The 19,121-nt window shown below is 33.0% G+C and overlaps 1 protein-coding gene across 1 annotated transcript in view; it reads left to right on the top strand.

The window, feature by feature from the left end:
• The window catches only part of LOC129219139 (bridge-like lipid transfer protein family member 1), a 222,328-nt gene that overhangs the window by 149,759 nt on the left and 53,448 nt on the right, over positions 1 to 19,121 (top strand). The window contains 4 exon segments of the mRNA XM_054853459.1: positions 5,925 to 6,131; positions 8,105 to 8,296; positions 15,490 to 15,679; positions 16,962 to 17,186. Of these exon segments, the coding sequence (XP_054709434.1) occupies positions 5,925 to 6,131; positions 8,105 to 8,296; positions 15,490 to 15,679; positions 16,962 to 17,186 (814 nt within the window).

The raw sequence follows: 19,121 nt of genomic DNA, 5'->3' as shown, positions 1-19,121 counted from the left end.
GGTGATCCCTGAATTTTGTGGCATGCCAGATAATGCGGGGTAATACGGTATGTATATTTACCAGTGTATGGGTGCATAAACGCATATAGTAGGGATACAGGGTGTTCCGTTTTAACCTGCAAAACCTTTATTTTCACAACCATTAGTCCTAGATGTATACTTCCAATTGCAAAAATGTTGAAAATGAGATGCAGAGTTAAGATATTGAAAGTTAGAAGCGAAAATATAAATGAGTGAAAAAATACGAAACTTAACTTTTTATATGGGCCCTTGGTCCCCTAACTAATATTTAGAGAAATAATCTCAACTGAAAACTATTACTGACACAAAAAAATTAAAATTTGTGTGACCAAAACTCAAGGAGATATTCCAGGTCAATGTTTCAAGGGACCATATAGAAGATGAGATTGGAACTTATTGCTCTTTCAGAAGAATGTCAGGTTGTTAAAGATTAAAAAAAAAAAAAACAGCTTATTTATGTTTTTCATTGCTATTCAAAAATAAATGCAAATATTATGCCTTGATACGCAAAAACACACTGCAAAACCTCGAACAATTTGAAAAACCACTCTCTATTCACACATATAATTTTAAACACTTGTTAACCGCAATATTTTTCCCGAAAAGGTATTATTGACAAAGAGTGAAAAGTGGTGTAAGTCACAAAACGCTGCTTTTCATATCTCGGTGAATATTGGTTGTACAAATTTCAAACTTTTTGTATTGGACTTATTTTTTAATGGAGATTATTCAGTAGCATACCTATGGGGTCCAGCACCCCTGGTGAACTTAAGAAATTGAACCCCCTCCCCCAGGTCTCCCTGATGAGAAGTCACCGGAGGTCACTGTGACCTCCCAAAAATTAGGGGGGGTTGGAACATTTTGACTAATTAATTCGACAAATTAGGAGACAGTATTACAACTTTAGTATTCTTATTTTTTTTTGTTTTCAAATTGTTTTAAATGATGATCAATGTTCCTTTGCAGTTAATGTCATGTTTGTATGTTTATGTGTGCGTGCTCGAATTTTATCATTCGGTAAAATTGGATTTGACTTGGCAAATTAAGAATTTTCCCCTTTCAAAAAATTTTAGTTCTCCCCCCTCCCCCCCCCACCATTTCACAAACTCAATAAAACCAATAACATTTGCAGTTCGTCAATAAATGTAAATAATGTACGTTTTTTGAACCGAATAAGAATAAGTATTTTTCAGTTTCATTTATAGCAATGTATTAATTATTTTTTCAAAACAGCTTCAACTTTAAAAAGAATTTGATTCAAAACACTAGGAGAGTATACAATAAACATAATTTACGCTATTACTAAAAGAAAGAAACAAACCTTTAAGAAGAATTTTAGATAAAAAGCAAAGCATTTAAAAAAAATTCTAGTATAATTAGGAAAGCAAAGCAAATATAAAAAGCGTTGCTGATCTGAAATTGGCTTAGAAAACAAGACCATTTACATACAGGCAAAATAAAAATGCTATACATTTGCTAATAACGACCTCCCAATATTTTGTTCAAATAAGGCTTTTAATGCTTACATTATTCATTATAATGGGAATAAGTACTTAGCAAAGAGAAACTATTCCACAAAGTGTCACCTCTCACCACGAAAGAAAAAAGAAGGAATCATTCGGTATAGAACGCCCTCCACCACTGCTCCCTGGTTCCTTTATCCCCCTGGTAAGTCTTTAGCTAACTCAATCGGAATGGAATTTACCACTACAGGTAAAATCCCCCCCCCCCCTTTTTTGAGAATTATTGTTTCATTCTCCCCTCTAACTCTTTTTTGAGAATTAAGGATTGTTTAATTTTTTTAAAAAACATTTTTCTACTTATATGATAAATTTTTTTTTTAAATTTAATGAGTCAAAATACCGCCCCTGGCTGCTGCGCCCTTGGCGAGTGCCACTCCTGCCAACCCCTAGTTATGCTACTGAGATTATTTTCCTAAATACAGTCGAACCTCCATATATCGAACTTCCATATATCGAAATTTTCTATACATCGAAATCCCAGCAAATTTCTATGTTCATTACACAGAAAATTTGTTTCTATATATCGAAAAAATCTCTATACATCGAAAAAAATTTCGAGATATTCGTAGATTTTTTTTCCACTTTTGATTGTTTGTCTCATGAAAAATGAAGGTTAGGGGAGAAAATTATGTTCACTAAAGGTTGCTACGAAACTCGTTAGGTTGAGGGGTGTGTAGATAGGTCATTGTTCTGTTCTGGAGTGCTTCAATTCCCTGAAGTTTATTTCAAATCTTAGTTGTAACCAGTAACACTGTAAAATCAGTTTCAAGTAATCCCTTTGTCTGTTGATTATCGATCCTAGTCTTTTGAGCTTCAGTAAAAATCATTCAAGTTAATGATATTGATTTTTTACTTTTCTCTCGATTACATTGTCAAAACCAAAATCCCCTCATGTTGCGGATCAAGTTGAATTGCCAAAGAATGAAGATGTATGAAGGGGGGGGGGGGGGTTCATACACGAAAATTAGCTGAGCGATATAACGAGGCGCGATACAACAAGAGGCTACTGTACTGCTTATGCATATACATACAGAAATATATGTACCGGTATTTAAGGATATAAGTATAGATATGTCTCTGTGCTAGTATATACGTGTATGCGTGAGTGTAATGGGTATCTTTACAAATGTATTGGTATATATGTATAAATAATGAATAATAGAATATATACGTGAGTAAGCGAATATATACATGTAAAAACAAATATATGCATACATGTGCATGTCAACCTCAACATATATATAAATATATATAGGAGTATATACGTATATGGATTTAATACTTACATATGCATACGAGTACATACCTGACTATACGTGTATGCATAAACATATATGTGTATCATAAAGGTATATGCTTGTATGTACACATACAATGCATATACCTCTATGATATGTGTATATACCTGTATGTACACATATACATGTATGTACATTTGCACACAAGTGTGTACCTATCTATATGCATGTACTCGTGTAGGCATGTATGTATAGGTATTAACAAAAAAAAATGCATGTATGAGTGTCGAGAAGAATATGTCTATAAAGGTATAAATTCATCTGTATACGTATGTACTCTCTAATACGTGTATATATATGTTACACGCAGATACTCGAATGCATATGTATGCACTTGTATATACTCAAATGTACACCTACATAAAAACATTTGATCTATTCATGTATATGCTTGTGCATGAGCATATATTCTCATGTGTACACTTATATACTCATGTATACAAGCATATACAGGAGTATACACGTCCATACCAGCATGTGATGCCATCATACATACATACAGGGTCTTCCATAAGTATCGGAACTGGTTCTAAAAATAAAAATTTATTGCAGGTATCATTACAACTGCTTAATAATCTTCAAAATACATTCCTTCTGCATTGATGCACTTAGTTGGGCGTGTCTGTCACTCAACAAAAGCCTGCTGGAAGTCGGTTTTTGGAATACTGTTTAGAACCTTTGTTATCCCCTCTTTAACCAGCTCGATGGAGTCGAACTGATGTCCTTTGAGCTCCATTTTCATTCACAGAAACAATAAAGTCTGGTGAAACCTGGTCTAGGCTGTAGGAGGGGTGAGGTGAAATTTCCTCCCGCGAAAGTCTTTGTTCCTCGCTCAAGACTTTCGACCAGCTTCGAGCACACTTTCCTCTTCGCAAGGTCCTTTGTTACAATGGTGTGGACGGTTCTGACTAAAATGCTGGTCTCCTCGCAAATAAGGGAGTTGGTTAAACACCTGTCAGAGTCCAAAACTGTTTTCACTTTGACCACTTTCAGCGGTTCGAGCAGTCGCGTGAGTCTGACATGGTGATCGTCTTCGACGAGTTTCGGCCCTCCTTAAACATTTTGTGCCCCTTAAAAACTCTTGTGCGGCTTAAGGCATCAGAAGCATAAGCCTGTTTAATGAGCTCAATGGTTTCAGGCATGGATTTCCCCAAGTTTAAAGCAAAATGTCAGGGTTCCGTGCTGGCCCGATGACACCATAAAAAAATCACACGCCACAAAAATCCACCTCCTGTCTCAATGTATGCCTGCAGAGGACTGAATTAAAGTGCGCTTGAGGGGTGGAGGAACCTTCTACTGGAAGCAAGCCAACCGGTCCGAATGCCTTATACCGCTCTGTTGAGGATACAGCGAAGCAGTCTTAATATTTATTGAACATACCTTGTATATATGCTCGAGTATACACGCATATCCTGATGCATAAACTTAAATATGTGTATGTACAATTATATCTATGAAGGTAGGTCCATACACATATATACATGTATATACTCCTGTTTATTCTTATATGCTTGAGTAAACACATACAGACATGAGTTAGACAGATACACATATATCCACGCATATACTCATGTATACCTGTACCCCTGTATGTACATTTATATATACATGTATCCGTTTATTCACAAATATATTTGAGTATATACTTATATACTCAAGAGACACATACATACAGGCATATGATGTTTGACTATACAAGTATTTATTTGTGTGTAGGTGTATGTATTCGTTTATATGCATAACCGGTATATACTCATATAGACACGTATGCACACTTGTATACTTGTGTGTACACTTTTACACATGTTTATACATCAGTAGATGGGTACATACATGCATATGGTGTTCGCCTGTACAGGTATATATATGTCTAAAATAACGGGTAAGTCTAATAAACGGGTAAATACTCGTTTTACTCTATGTAAGTATATTTTCACATCACTGATGTATACTCGGGTAGACACATATACTCTCATGTATGCACGTTTATACTCAACTAGACAGGTTCAAACAGGCATATGATGTATACATGCATATACTCATGTATAAAGGTGTATGATCGTGTATGCATGTATATACTCGTGTATACACGCCTATACGTGTAACCATTTAAAAGCCAAAATATATAAATGTTTTTGTTTTACGTCTTATTTTAACTATGACCACTTTACCCCATGATATGACTACTTTTCCCCACCTCATGGGGTAAGTGGTCATAAATAATAGGGAAAAGAAAGTGTTACAAGACTAGTTAAATCAATATTTCTCTTCCTAAAATTTGATGTTTCGTGTTCTTTATCAATGTAATGTAAAATAACAACAGAAATAGTTGAAGAGTTTAAAAAATTTCTTTTATTTATTAGCCATCTAAGTTGGAAAACCTGGATTTTAAAACCATTATATCCCACTAGACCCTATTTCATATATCTTTAAAACAAAAATAAGTTAGTAATCAATATGTTTACTTTGAAAGGTTAAGAGCGATGGGATAAATTTTAACCTTTTTCCCTAAGACTACTTACAGACTAGTGGTTCTGTTGTCATAATTATCTAGTGGTTTTGGGGTTTTTTAAAGTAAGCATTTTGTTAAAAGTAATTTCCTAAATTAATATCAGAGAAATTGTACTTACTAACTACAAAGAATGAGTACATTTTATTTTATTTATATTTATTTATTAGTGTGTACCTGAGTATTTGAGTCTGGGAGAAAAGAGAAAAACGTATCTGCTGTTGTAAATATAATTAAAATAATTCAACGGCATATTTAAAAATGCACCTTATCCTAGAAAAACGAGTAGAGTAAACTTGAATTCTGCGGTTATTCTCCTACATTAATCAAAGTAATCATTTTTGAAACCTATCTAATGTGTTAACTTGTGTCAAGTACGTGTCAAGTAATGAATTGTGCTGAAAATGTATGTACATCATATTTTAACTAGCCTGCAATTGAGCAGTCCCAGAGTTACATGTTAAATAAATAAGATCTCTCTTCCAGTACCTTAAGATTTTTTCTTCTTCAATTTTTAGCTTTTGTGTTCATCTAAACACTTTGTTTTACCAATTGATTTTCTTTTTTCAATAGGGAATTATCGCTTGATAGCGTTTTTACCTCGAGTGCAGCAGTTGATATGGACTGTAGTGAAACTCCTACATCATCACATACGCTGGATAATGCTTTCAAGACAGAGAGCTATTCTTGCACAGCAGAAAGTGAAATTTATACAGAATCACCAGTGAATAAAGCTACATATATTACTGATAATATAAAGTTGGAACCTAAAAATGTGAAGTAAGCTTTTTGTGTGATTTAATGTATTTAAACTAAGCAGAGTGAAGCATATTTCTGCTTTCTTTTGGACAATGTATTGACACATATCATCTGATAGGAAATTAATGTTATTTTTAATTAACTGTTTTCACCAAAAGGTTTTTATTGTTTTGCCTGTTATTCAAAAGAGTCATTAGGTTTTAAAAATATTGAAAAGGTTTGGTTGTGATATTGTATTTAATAGAGAATATAATAAAAGAGATAAAGATAAAACTTCCAGAGAGTACGTTCAAATTTACTGAGTGGAAGATTCCTATTGAATTTTCTTAAAACTGTGGCAGTTATAGTATTTCTTGCAAATATTCTCTTTCTGATTCAGGTCAGACTAAACATTTCCCTCAAGCACTCTCTGAAAGAGCATGAAAATTAGGTTAAATGTAAAGAACTCTCTTGCTTTTACATTGTTCGTCATTTTTGAACTTCAGGCAATTATTTTCTTTTATATGCTATATTACTAAACGTTCTTCAGTCCACTTTGGAAAGTGACATGACATCCAGAGCATCAAGAAGTCTGGTTGTTTATAATTGTGATGTTTGACTCTCTCTCTCTATATATATATATATATATATATATATATATATATATATATATATATATATATGTGTGTGTGTGTGTGTGTCTATACATTAAAAATTTTGATTTAACGATTTCCTCGATTTGATGATACAGTTCACTGGTCGGAATTTGACTGCATTGAATGTCTACGCTCCTCGATTTAACGATACCTTTTTTCTGTCCCTTGACAATCGTTAAATTGGGGTTTTACTGTATATTGATATATACACACAAATAACATTTCAATACTGTGCAAACATCTTAGCTACCCTCTACATAGCCTCTAGCTCTTACTCATTTAACAACACTCAGAATCTATGTGAAATGTAAGGAAGTTACAGAAGGTAGTAAGGTTGCACTTCTAAATTATATCATTGCATGTTAGTGAATGAACATTCAATAAGGCAAAATCTAGGAAAGTATTAGGGATAACTGAAAAAATATTTGGTTAAAATACCGTATTATCCGGCATGCCGGGAAAGTTGAATTTTCTGGCATGCCCGAAAATTCAAGGTTTATTTTGAAACAAAACAAAAGTAAATTTCCCCATTCAGTTCCAATCAGAAAGCAAACAACTGTAGGAAGAAAAAAAAAATCCCGAGAATAAACTTCTTTCAAAAAACAAATGTGTATTGCATATAATGCATGCTTGTTATTTATGGTAGGTCATCATTCATGGATTTAATTATATGCTAATAACGTAATCAGTTCAAAAGCAATAATCGCTACTGCGATTTGTTCATGATTATTTTAAATAAATTTTTTTAGGTTCCTTTTAGAGAGGTAAGTTTAATTTTTATTTATTGAATAGCTATGGTAAATTCTTTAGCACTGGTTTATGGACTGTAACTGACTGCTTAAATGTCTGCTTACTTAGTTTTAATTTAATTTCATAAAATTATTTGTTATTAAACAATGTTTTTATAGTTAAAATGAGTAAATATTTTTACAAAATTAAACTGTTTATTAATACTAATAAAATGTGTAGAACTTATATTCATTTTTAAGCTGAACATATATTTTTTTTAGTATTATTATTTTTTTCCTAACCTCGATTTTTCCGGCATGCCGTAAAGGACCAGGCAAGTGTTATTGAAAATCTGGTGACCTCCAAATTTTGCGGCGTGCTGGATAATGCGGGGTAATATGGTATCTTAAATGTTTGAGCTAGGTAAATTGCTTTTCCAATATTGTGTGCATTTTGCCATGTATTTTAACTTAACTATTAAACAACAAATATTATTACAACCTTGTAACAGTTTTAGAAACATTCAAGTTTTCTCTAATTGCAATTGAAGGGTTGAACAATAGTGACTATCACTATTGTTCAACCATTGTGTATTGTTCAAAAAAAATGAGCAATCTGTTTCTGTTTCAGAAAATATGATGAGGAATCACAGAAAGCTGGCCACACCACTCCTGGTGGGGCTAGTAGTGGAGTAAGTTCATTCAAACAGCCTCCTGCTGAGCCAAATATTGATTTTGAACTAGATGTGAAAGTGTTTTTTAACAGTGGCAAATGTGTACTGCATACTAAAGATTTTTATAAAGAAGAAGAATTCTTAAAAAGGTGAGCTGATGCATAATATATCCTGTTGCTATTAGGACTCGACCGATGCATCAACGCCGATGGTTCAACAATTTAGCCATCGGCATCGGCGTCCGATGCTAACTTGCAGGAAACATCGGCCCATCGGCCTTAAAAAACATCGAAAAGCCGATGGAATTGGCCGATGTTTTTTAAATAAAAAAGGATCTTTGTTGTTTTACTTTTTAATACAAAGTAAAGGGAGTTATTGTTTTCATATAAAATTGTTTACTTAAATTTCAGTATGAATTTCTATTTTAGTCACTCCTGAAAGAGTTTTTAATACTGCATTCAGGTACCAAACAAGTTAATTATTGAGTTGTTTCTTGCGTCTGGATGTACGTATGTATCTCTCATAAGTCATAACTCAAAAATGGTATGCTGTAGAAGGCTAAATTTTCGCACGTTGTGGGGTGTGCGTACATTCCAGTTGTGCACTTCCCTTTTTGTTTTCGATCGGGTGTTTTAAAAAGCCTATATACTCATTTTTTGTGGCTATTAATTAATTATTTCAATGGAAAACTAATATAGCGTCTCAGACTGACGATCATTTGTTGATATATTGCCGAATTGGAGACCGTGGAAACAAATATGAGATGGCAAAACCGGTTTTGTTTAATTTTGTTAGATTTCCATTGAACCGACTGTATTTTTTAATTTTTCAATATTTGTAATATGAATCACAGTAATGCAGTCTTCTCTGTATCGCTTCGGCAGAGCTACAAGTTTAGAGCCCATCGAAATACATTTTGGGGCCCTCTTTCTCTATCACAGAAGTTGTAAAACATTTATCATAAGCATTTTTGTAATTCCTATGGTGCCCCTATTGTTACAGGGCCTCTCGGGCAATTGCAACATTTGCTATACTTGAAATCCGCCACTGCACATCAAAACAAACTCGGGTGCAAGTTTTAAAAGGGTTTTTCTGCCCAATGTTTATGATTATTTTGAACTCTATTTTTTACGATTACTTTTTTATTTCCGAGAACACTTGCGTGTCCCTCCTCGCACTCCCTCAATTTCTGAAATTAAACTCTAGTTGTACTTCTTACTTGTTTAAAACTAACACCATTCATAAAATTAGAGTTTTTTTTTTTTTTTTTTTTTCAAGCTTTACCTATTGTTTAAAAAGAATTTAGCATTAATGTGAGAAATTAATTAAAGATGCATTTTGAATGGTGACATAATTCGGAAATCAAAGGGACTTTTGAATTTTTTCTTTGGAAGTGCTGAAGTAGATTCAGAAACTCTTCCGAGGCGTTGGTGGTAGTGGTTCTGTTCTAAAAAAATGAGGCCGAAGTTGGGGCCGAAGTTTAAATGTTGTGAGTTACTCCAAAATCAGGGGGTTATCCCCCCCCCAAACCACCCTTGTCATTTCAAGCATGTCTTAAATATTTAGTGATTATTTATTTTGGTCAAGAAATGTCATTTTGTGTATTTCTTATGTTTGTTTCACCTGCGCCATCTTTTTTGCATCATCAATAGTGATCGTTTTTTTTCTGTTGTAAGTAACTATTTTTATGTATTTATATAAAATCAATGAGTAAGTTATTTCCATTTTCATCACATTTTTAATAATATGTTATAGAAAAGTTTCAAGGATTTTCTGTTATGCATTTTTTTAAATTTCAGAAAATTATTGTTAAATTGAAAAATTTAATTTGAACTTGTTTGTAATGCCTCATAAAAGATTAAACAATCAAACTGTTCAATATTATGTGTGCAAACATTAGATCAAGTAGTATATGTATTTGGTTATTAACTTGGTGTAAATATTGTGTCTGTTTATTGTAGCTGCGTTTTAAGAACCTCGCTCTTTTCATGGCTATTTCTTTTTTCCGCAAAATTTATGTCACTGTTATAGCTTTTATGAAAAATGCAAACTTTTCTATTCATAAATTTTAAATGAGTATAAAAATGCAGTTGGCTCTCTGTTTAACGACTTTCACTAGACCACAAAAAAATGTCCTTAAGTAGAAAGCGTCCTTAAATAGAATGTTTTTAACACTATAGTGGACCATCTGAGACCGTGAAAAGCCGTCGTTAAATAAAGTCGTTAAATAGAACGTTGTTAAACTGAGAGCCAACTGTATTCCTATTGTGATTTAATATTGTAATTGATCTGCTACCTTTTTGTTTAATTTGATGACTAAAAGATGTCTACATGCAATCTTTGCACTTTAATTGCGTAATTTGTTGACGGTTTCATAGTTTTATTCTTAATTTTTTTGAATGATTAAACAACATAATTTAATGTTTTTTAACTATGTTTAATGTACCTAAATCCATACATTATTACAATATTACTGAAATCTTAGTTATATGTTAAATTTAAAAAAAAAACAAATCAATTCGTTATTAAACAGTCTCTTTGTTTTTCTTCCTTTTTTTCTTTCTTTCTTTTCGGTCTTTTTTTTTTTGGCTCTTGTTCTTTGTCTTCTATCATAAAGCAGTCAAAAAAGAAGAAGCATAACTACACCCTATACAGATTGTACATACTAAGGGAAGCTGCTGTACCCACTGACAAAATTTACTTTTCAATTTTTGTTGGTCTCTGGAAATGGATAATCGATTAGATTTTTTTTAGCAGAATCTATAACTTATCATCTTATTTGGCAATTTTTGTCAGGTGGAAATCTCAAAGCTTTCAACTTCAAAAAAGATTTCTTAAAAACCATCTTTTTTGTCTGTGGGTACAACGCCTCGTTCACCCTATGGACAGGTGCTTTTGTGCCATGAACATATGAAAAGTAATATATAAGTTGGTCTGAGGAACTCAATTATACCCAATACATTTTCACAAGCCATTTTATATTGAAATGCTTCAAACATCCATTGAAAATAACATTAAATAAAATATCCAACAGAAATTAAACTCTTAAAATTAATTGAAGGTTTTTTCCCTTTTTTTAATTCTCCTTAATTTTTAACAACAGTGAACTCTTTAAAAAAGTCATTACTCTTAAGAGAGTTACGGATGTTATGAATAATTAATATCTGTTTAAACAAAAAAAAAACTAGATTCATGATAATATGGCTTTCTATGTACCTAAATAATAATTTCAATTTATATGCAAATTTAAACCTTTAACCAAAATTAACCCATTACAAAAAAAAACTCAGTTTAGATTAAACCAACAAAATCTAGAAAAGTCGACTTCAAATGAAAACAGGTGGGATTGATTCTGTAGATCCTACAACGGGTGGAGGTTACTTAATACTATATCTTCAAGTCCTACTTCAAATTCATCACCACTGTTGAAAGCAAATTTCGGACGTTGATGACAAAGCATCATTTTGAGATACTTCACATTGTAAGAAGACTCAGGTGTGACCCAAGGAGACTAAAAATTGCCATCCGTGAGTACAAAGGTACGCCATTTTTGTTTTGCAAGCCAGTCACATCGGCAGGACCACAGTTTAAAAACATTAAATATCAGAAACAAAACGTTCAAAATATAGGGAATCATGATATCTACAACAAAAATGACTAATACAATCCATGATGGACAAAAAAAAAAGAAATTGCTCATGTTTTTTTTTTTACTTAGGTCCTACGAAAGCCGAAAAAATGTGATAGAATCTTAAATGTTCGTTTGATGGCATTGAAACTTCCTGGGGTACTGGAGAGGGCTGTGATACACACGTTGAACCCCAATTAGGATCTCTCTCGACAATACCCGGAATTTCCCGACCAACGTCCGTAGGTACAACCATCCGTGGGTACAGCAGCTTCCCCTACGATCCAAAAGTTCGGGGAACAAGCTGTATAAAACCTTACCCAGAATAGTTCACATTACCGAAGCACATCCACCTTCAAAAGGTCACCTTGATGGACTATGTGCTTCTGCCAGTGTTCATATAACTTTTGGAAACACTCCTAGAAGCCATTTTTTGCTACCTTCTGTGATACAGCTTTATCTTCTCCTGATGGAAGAAAGCGGCGTCCGTGCAAATGTTTTTTTTTTTTTTTTTTTAATTCACGGAGCTAAGTCCGATGAAACGTTATGTTATTTGTTTGTCATATCAGAGTATTGACCAATCGAACCGTGCATCCTCAACATGAAAGTTGCCTTCTTCCCCACGATGAAGTTAAAGCAGCAGCGCTAGAGGCCTTACAGGAGGTTGCGATAAATGTCTTCCAGGAGTCCTTCTAAAAGCTATACGAACATTGGCAGAAGTGCATAGTCGTTCAAGGTGACTATTTTCGGTAATGTGAACTATTCAGGGTAAGGTTTTATACAACTTGTCCTCGAACTTTTAGATCATACTACGTACGTATGAGTTTTGAACTTACTATTTCATAACGTTTTTGAGTGAAGAAATCACAAAAGAATCTGCGATAATTAACTAAGGAAGCATTCAAAATGGATATTTCAGTCATCTATATGTTCTTAGGTACAAATGCATGTACAGATGTGCCAAAAAAACTTGTGAAGTTTAAATTGTGCCATTGTAAAATAGAAATTTAGGTCGAAATCTGATTTTTTTTTTTTTTGTGATTACAATTCCTTATTCGCAGAAAGGAAGTAAAGCGAATTGAATCAATGATCTTTTAAATCGCTGACAATCTTATCAATTTATTTTTGTTAGATTTTTTGAGCAATCACGATTGCTTATTGTTCTCGTTTGACTGTCCTTGACGTTACGCTGATTTTATACCCCCCTCCGCCTCCTGCAGCACTCCCGCTCACCGTCCTCTACAGGCGCGGCTCCTCCGGTCCTGAGCAATGTCCTCCGAAATCCGATTCTTCTGGTCGGTGACGTGCATGTCCTACACAAGCTCATACACACACACACGCGTCTATGCACACATAACACTACACACGCCACCACACTCTGTGTGTGTAGGTGCTATGCAGAAGCGCCTACACACACCGCCAATTTAAGAAAATTTCTTAGTTTTTTTAAATAGCTCTTTATTCAGAAAATAGAAGTCCCTATCCTTTGCTCAAGCAAAAAGTACGCTACAAATTCCTTTGTTATTGATGCACGGCTTCATATTCTTCTTCTTCCCACCATAAATTAGTCACATAATATTTAATCACACTACCTTCTACACACACAGAGAGACACACACGCCTACGTGTATGCACAGGTCTACATACACACAAGCCTACACATGCATGCGCACCTACACACACACAACTATACACACGTAACCTCCCAGGAGAAGGGGCAGGTTCTGGGGGACAGGAGCAGAGTCTAGAAACAATAACTCCAATGAGTAGGGTCCTGTCGCAACTCGTGATTGCGAAAAACATAATTTGAATTAAAAATATCAAAATTCAAATTTTTTTTTTTAACTTTTTTTGGCCATTGGCAGTCGGCCATTTGGAGGAAAACAATTGGAAATCTTTGAACAATCGGCCAACAGTCGGCATCGGCCCACTGGCCAAAAAATGCTATACCTTGTTGCTATACCTTGAGATGAAAATGTAAGTTTATTGAGTAATCTGTATTTGAGGTATCAAATTAAGTGTATTTTAAAAGATAGAATAATTATTGGTAAACATAAGAATTTCTATCTAGTTATTGAAGTAAAAAATGCTCAGGATTAAATCAGGCTATTTAAATTTTTAATGTTTCTATAACTTTTTAATAAATTTTATTCATGACTCCTATTTTTCATACTCTGTGTATTAAAATTAATTTAATGCATATTCAATTTTGTAAATTTAAACATATCATACTTTTTTGAAATTTTACCCACATGTACTATAAAGTAGATAAAAGTATTTAAATGTAGGAAAGACTAGGGATACTTGATCCCTGTGGATACAGAATTCCTCAGCCAAAAAGATACCAAAATCATTAAGTAGAGCTTTGAAACTTGGCAACAATGTTAAAGTTATACTTGTACATGAAAACTGTCAACACTGTCTTTTGCAGCCATTTTATGTTTGCTGAATAAATGATTGTCTGAATGTGTCAAGGAAAACTTTTTTTAACGAAAGCATTCTGAAGTTTACATTATACGTTGTATACAACTTTAAAAAGAAGAGTCTTTAATAATTGAGACATATTTTTAGTAAATTGCCACTGATTGTTAATAATAGATCAAGTGTGTTTGAAAAAATCACATTTTAGGGATACTTGATGAACCCTTCGTTTAGAAGGGTTCATCAGAATGAGGCATGCATGACTCAGTCCACCATTAGATGATTATTGTGACAATTGCTGCTTAGCTCCAAAAATAAAAAGGGTGCAAGAGAGGATTAAAGACTTTGAAGAAAAGAGGGATAGGTCATTAATGAGTTAAAGAAAGTTTCTCAAGGTTTGAGAAGCACTCTTAAAGCTCATGATCATAAGTTGATGAAATATTTTTCAAGTTCCTTTTGAACTGATGCTTGAAACTCAGTTTTTAACAGTTTGAGTATCTTGAAAGCTTATTACTTTGCACTGTTTTCATGTTTTTCAGGTAAATATAGGTAAATAATTGTTGAAATACCTCTGCAAAAACTAAATGCAAAGCTAAAATAACTTTTCCTTACATTTTATTGTTAGTTAATAGTTGACTGAAATGTTTGCATGGGATTTTGAATCTGCATGGGATTTTTTGTGCTTGCAGATACAATTTTTTCAGTTTGACATATTTATTAGGCAGACAAGAATGTCTCTTTTTTTTGAATTAATAAAATTTACCTTTTTCCTTCATTATCAACTATGTTTTGCAATGTAGGGTACTAATTTTCTACCCCTTATTAATAAAACTCCGTTGGCTTTTGAGTAAAATACTTGGTGATGGCCAATTTTTCATGTTTTTTGTCACATAGGCATCAGAATAAAGGAAAATCAGATAGTGCATTGTTGGATAAGTACAATGGGTGAGGCAACTTTATAAGAATTTATTTGTTTGAAGAAAGAAACATTACTTTCCTTTCATCTTGATAGCCCTCACTTTTAATCCTCTTCTACATATTATTTCTCCTTTCTAGAGTTATTTAAGTGGTATTCATTAGATGAATTCAATTAAAGTTCCAAGGACCTAGAACTCAATGCTATCTTAGAATTGTAAATTTTTAGTATTACTGTGGTGGATTTGCATTTGGCAAATCATACTTTTCTTGATACTGTATTTATGCTCAGTATTACCACGAAAATTGATAAAACACCAAAGTTTTGTTAAGTTTCTTTTAGATTCTAAAGTGTCTGATTTTTTTTCTTAAATTTAGGTCAATGAGAAAAGAAAGAAGTTTTTCTGGAGGAGGTTTTGATTTATCTTCACCTAGCCATGCAAAAAAGCGCCATGGAAGTGGAATGAGAAATAATATGTCTTCATCTCGTCTACGTTACATTCAGTCTGCTGCTACTAACCAAGTTGCAGATTTTACTATATTTTTAATACCTGGATTGGATGTCAAAGTTAGTTTGCTTCATTAAAAAATGTTTTTATTAATTGAATTTATCGTACTTGATGAAGCATTGTGATTACATAAGTTTTGCATATCATGTAACAACTAATGGGTTGAGGGGCAGAGAAGGAGATATAGACTTCATAACATACTGACTAGGTGCAATGCTTTTTCAGACTTTTTTCAATGGTACAATTTTGGTAAAATATGTAGATAGTCTGAGAAAGTACTGCTTGTAAGGGTTTTGAGGAGAAATGTTTGTATTTTTCTTAACAAGTTTATTCTATGTTTGTAAAAAGAATGATCTGAGAGTATATCAAGAGTATGTATTTCATATCGCCATTCTCTGTGTTATTTTTCTTTATAAGTGAGTTTATTTTAAGAGGGGCTTAAGAGTGATTATTCCCCCAGTGTAAAAGGAATACCTAGCTTTCGATTTTCTTGTTATAAATACTCATTTCATGCTCATTTAAATGATCTCATCTAATGGTAATACTGAGACTCTTTGGTTACAATACAAACTGTCTTTAATGATGTGGGTAGCAAAGAATTAACCATTTTTTAACAAGTATTGGTAAAAGGGATTAAATTGCAATTAGAATTATTACATTTTCCAGTTAATTAGTTGCATAAATTAGGTTCAGAAGTGCTGCATGGAAATTTTTTGTACCTTTTTTTGCGTTCCTTCAAAAAGAAAAAAAAGAAAGAAATAGATAAATTGCTTCAGTATCCCAAAATGCTTTCTAAAACAGCAGAAAGTAAGTTTTTCATACAATCCCTCCACCCCCGTATCTTAATTTGATCATCAGAGAATGCCTGTTTCTCTATGCATAGTTGCTTCTTTAAAAAAAAAACATCAAAAATTTAAAACTTTATTTTGTTTTATTTGATAAATTTAAATTTAATTTAGTCAAATATACTTTTTTATTCCATTATGTTTAAATATGTTGTCATATCATTTCATTGATTTTGTTTGAGAAAATATGTAGCTAAATAAAGACAACTGCAAATTCAGCTCCTTGCCCTTTTTATTCACACCTATAATTTGATGTCTCCAAACTGCTCCTTTTCTGTCTCTTTTTTCATAATAATGCAGATGTCATGTAAAAACACTTCTTTGGAGTGTATGGGTACTTGAACCGCTGACAGTCAAATTTTTATCCTTTTTTCGCTTTTCAATCTCACCATTCTACTTATGCAGTTTAAAAGTATACTTTCTGATTCCTTATTTGATTTATGCAACTTAATTTATTTTGATTATGCATTATCCTTTTCTGCTTTTTTAATTTTAGGTCCACTATAATTCAAAAACCATGTGTGGCGACAGTCCGATTACAAGTATAAATGGTGCTGTAAAATACTGTTCCGATTTAGATCAAGCAACATTTGAATCATTTTCATATCGTACATCCTTTTTGGGCATTGATCCATCTCAAATGGGCAGTAGCAGTTTGAAAAAAGTTGGTTTGAAGAAGGCTTGTTTGTTTGCATGGGTGACATTACAAAGCATTCCTGAAGTAAGAAAGCTCTATTTTTTTTCATATGGTTTTGTATAATCTATGTTAATAACCTTATTTTTCTGCATTATTGGCATCTTTTATGTTTAATATTTATTTAGAACTGTTTTGACTTGCTATTTTTGCCAAATCTGCACACGATTTTGCTTGATCTTTTAGTTTGTGAATTGAAAAGTGTTTGCTTCAAGCTCAATCTAATGGAAATGAAAGTAATCTTTAAGAATAAAAATTTTAAATGGTCATTGGATGTTAAAACAAAAAAAAAGGAAATCTTACAAGTGTTCTTGTAGTAAAATTCTTCTTACTTACTGTAGCATTCTATTCTAAAGCAAAAATCTTCAGACTCATCAGATAAATAAAATAAATATTTTTAGGTATTTATAGAATGTTCAGTAAAAAAGCCAAATTTCTACTCTACTCACAAATAATTGTCCAATGTTCTATTTCAGCTTAACACAGGGATTCAAGTGAAACATGGCCGATCGCAATGCACCGATGCGATCGCTATTTCCCCAATTTGAATACAAGTGTAACATTGCAATTGTCTTCAGCCCCGATTCCCTCGCAAAATTTGCAATTGCTCTCAAGCTGTCATAAGTCTGGAAAATCCCTCGCAAGTGCAGAAAAACATCAATGGCGTCTGTTTTGAATGCAAAGTTGATTTTAGAATTAATGGAATGTTATTGTTGAAAATTTTCAATTCTAAATTGGCAACTCAATGCAAGACTCGTTTTTTGTTTACCGTAGCATTTTTGCAGTAGCCTTCATTTTAAATTGGAAGTATAATTGGTTTTATTTACTTAAAATATGCGATACTTCTTCAATTTAACATTGTTTTCATCCACAAATGCAGTACTTATTTTAATTATGACTTAATACTTGACGGCATAATATTCTGCATAGCCATTATACTACTTCGTCGTTTTGAAGAAAAACGGAATTTTTTTCCGGCTGAACAACAGTACAAATTGAATTACGACTGTGATGAGAAGTTATAATTAAATTCTCTTCATTGTTGTAATTTTACTAGTTAGTACTATACTAGTTCAGAAAGAAAAAGAAAAGGGACTGTTGAAAGTGAGTAAATTTGTTTAACGTTCACTATCTTACTAATATAAAATCTCAATTCTAGGCTAGTATTTTTTAATTATTTGCTGAAATTGCATTTACTTGCGTATTATGGTTCAATAACAAAATGCATCAAACTTAGCTACATGGCCCCCGGCATAAGTTCCTACTATGACATGCATTGTACTCCCATTAAAAGTTAAACTGTGAAAGTCTGAAATCTGGTAAATGTGGACACTAGTCAGTGCATATCAACATACACATACCAAAGGCATCAGTGATATACTTAATATTTCTGGTGAATTCCCAGTAAAAGTCGACATTCTTTAATTTTGGTGTTTTACAGTAACATATATGTACTGCATACACATGATTTTAAAAAAGTAATTGGCAGAAACATTTCACTGTAAATAAATGAAAAAAATAAATAACGATCCAAATCCCGTTGTTTCCCCCCCCCCCCCCCCAATGAGGAAAAAAATAATGGCAGTACTTCACAAAGGTGCATATACAAAATGTAGTCAGACAAGGAGGGCAAATTTCGAATTCAGTCGTTTAATACTGGTTTGGGAGGGGGTGATAGTGAAAAGCGAGCAGTGCCAGATGTTTAATTTTTCTGTTATTTTTATATTTCTGTGGCAAATGTTGAAACTGATGCCCTCACTAGTGATGGGCATTATCGAGACCTTTTGATATTCAAGATCTTTCCAAATCGAGAACTTGAGCGATTGATAATCCAAATCTTTTGAAATCGAGAACTCGAGCTAAGTCAATCAATAACCAAGAACTCGTGACAATAAGAGTTCTCGAGTGATTAGATTATGCCCATCACTAGTCCTTACCCATCTACCTTCAAGGTTTTATATC

This window comes from Uloborus diversus, chromosome 3 (genome assembly GCF_026930045.1).
Source record: "Uloborus diversus isolate 005 chromosome 3, Udiv.v.3.1, whole genome shotgun sequence".
NCBI lineage: Eukaryota > Metazoa > Arthropoda > Arachnida > Araneae > Uloboridae > Uloborus > Uloborus diversus.
The sequence above is the reverse complement of the archived record's forward strand: the minus strand, read 5'-3'. Positions and strand labels throughout refer to the sequence as shown.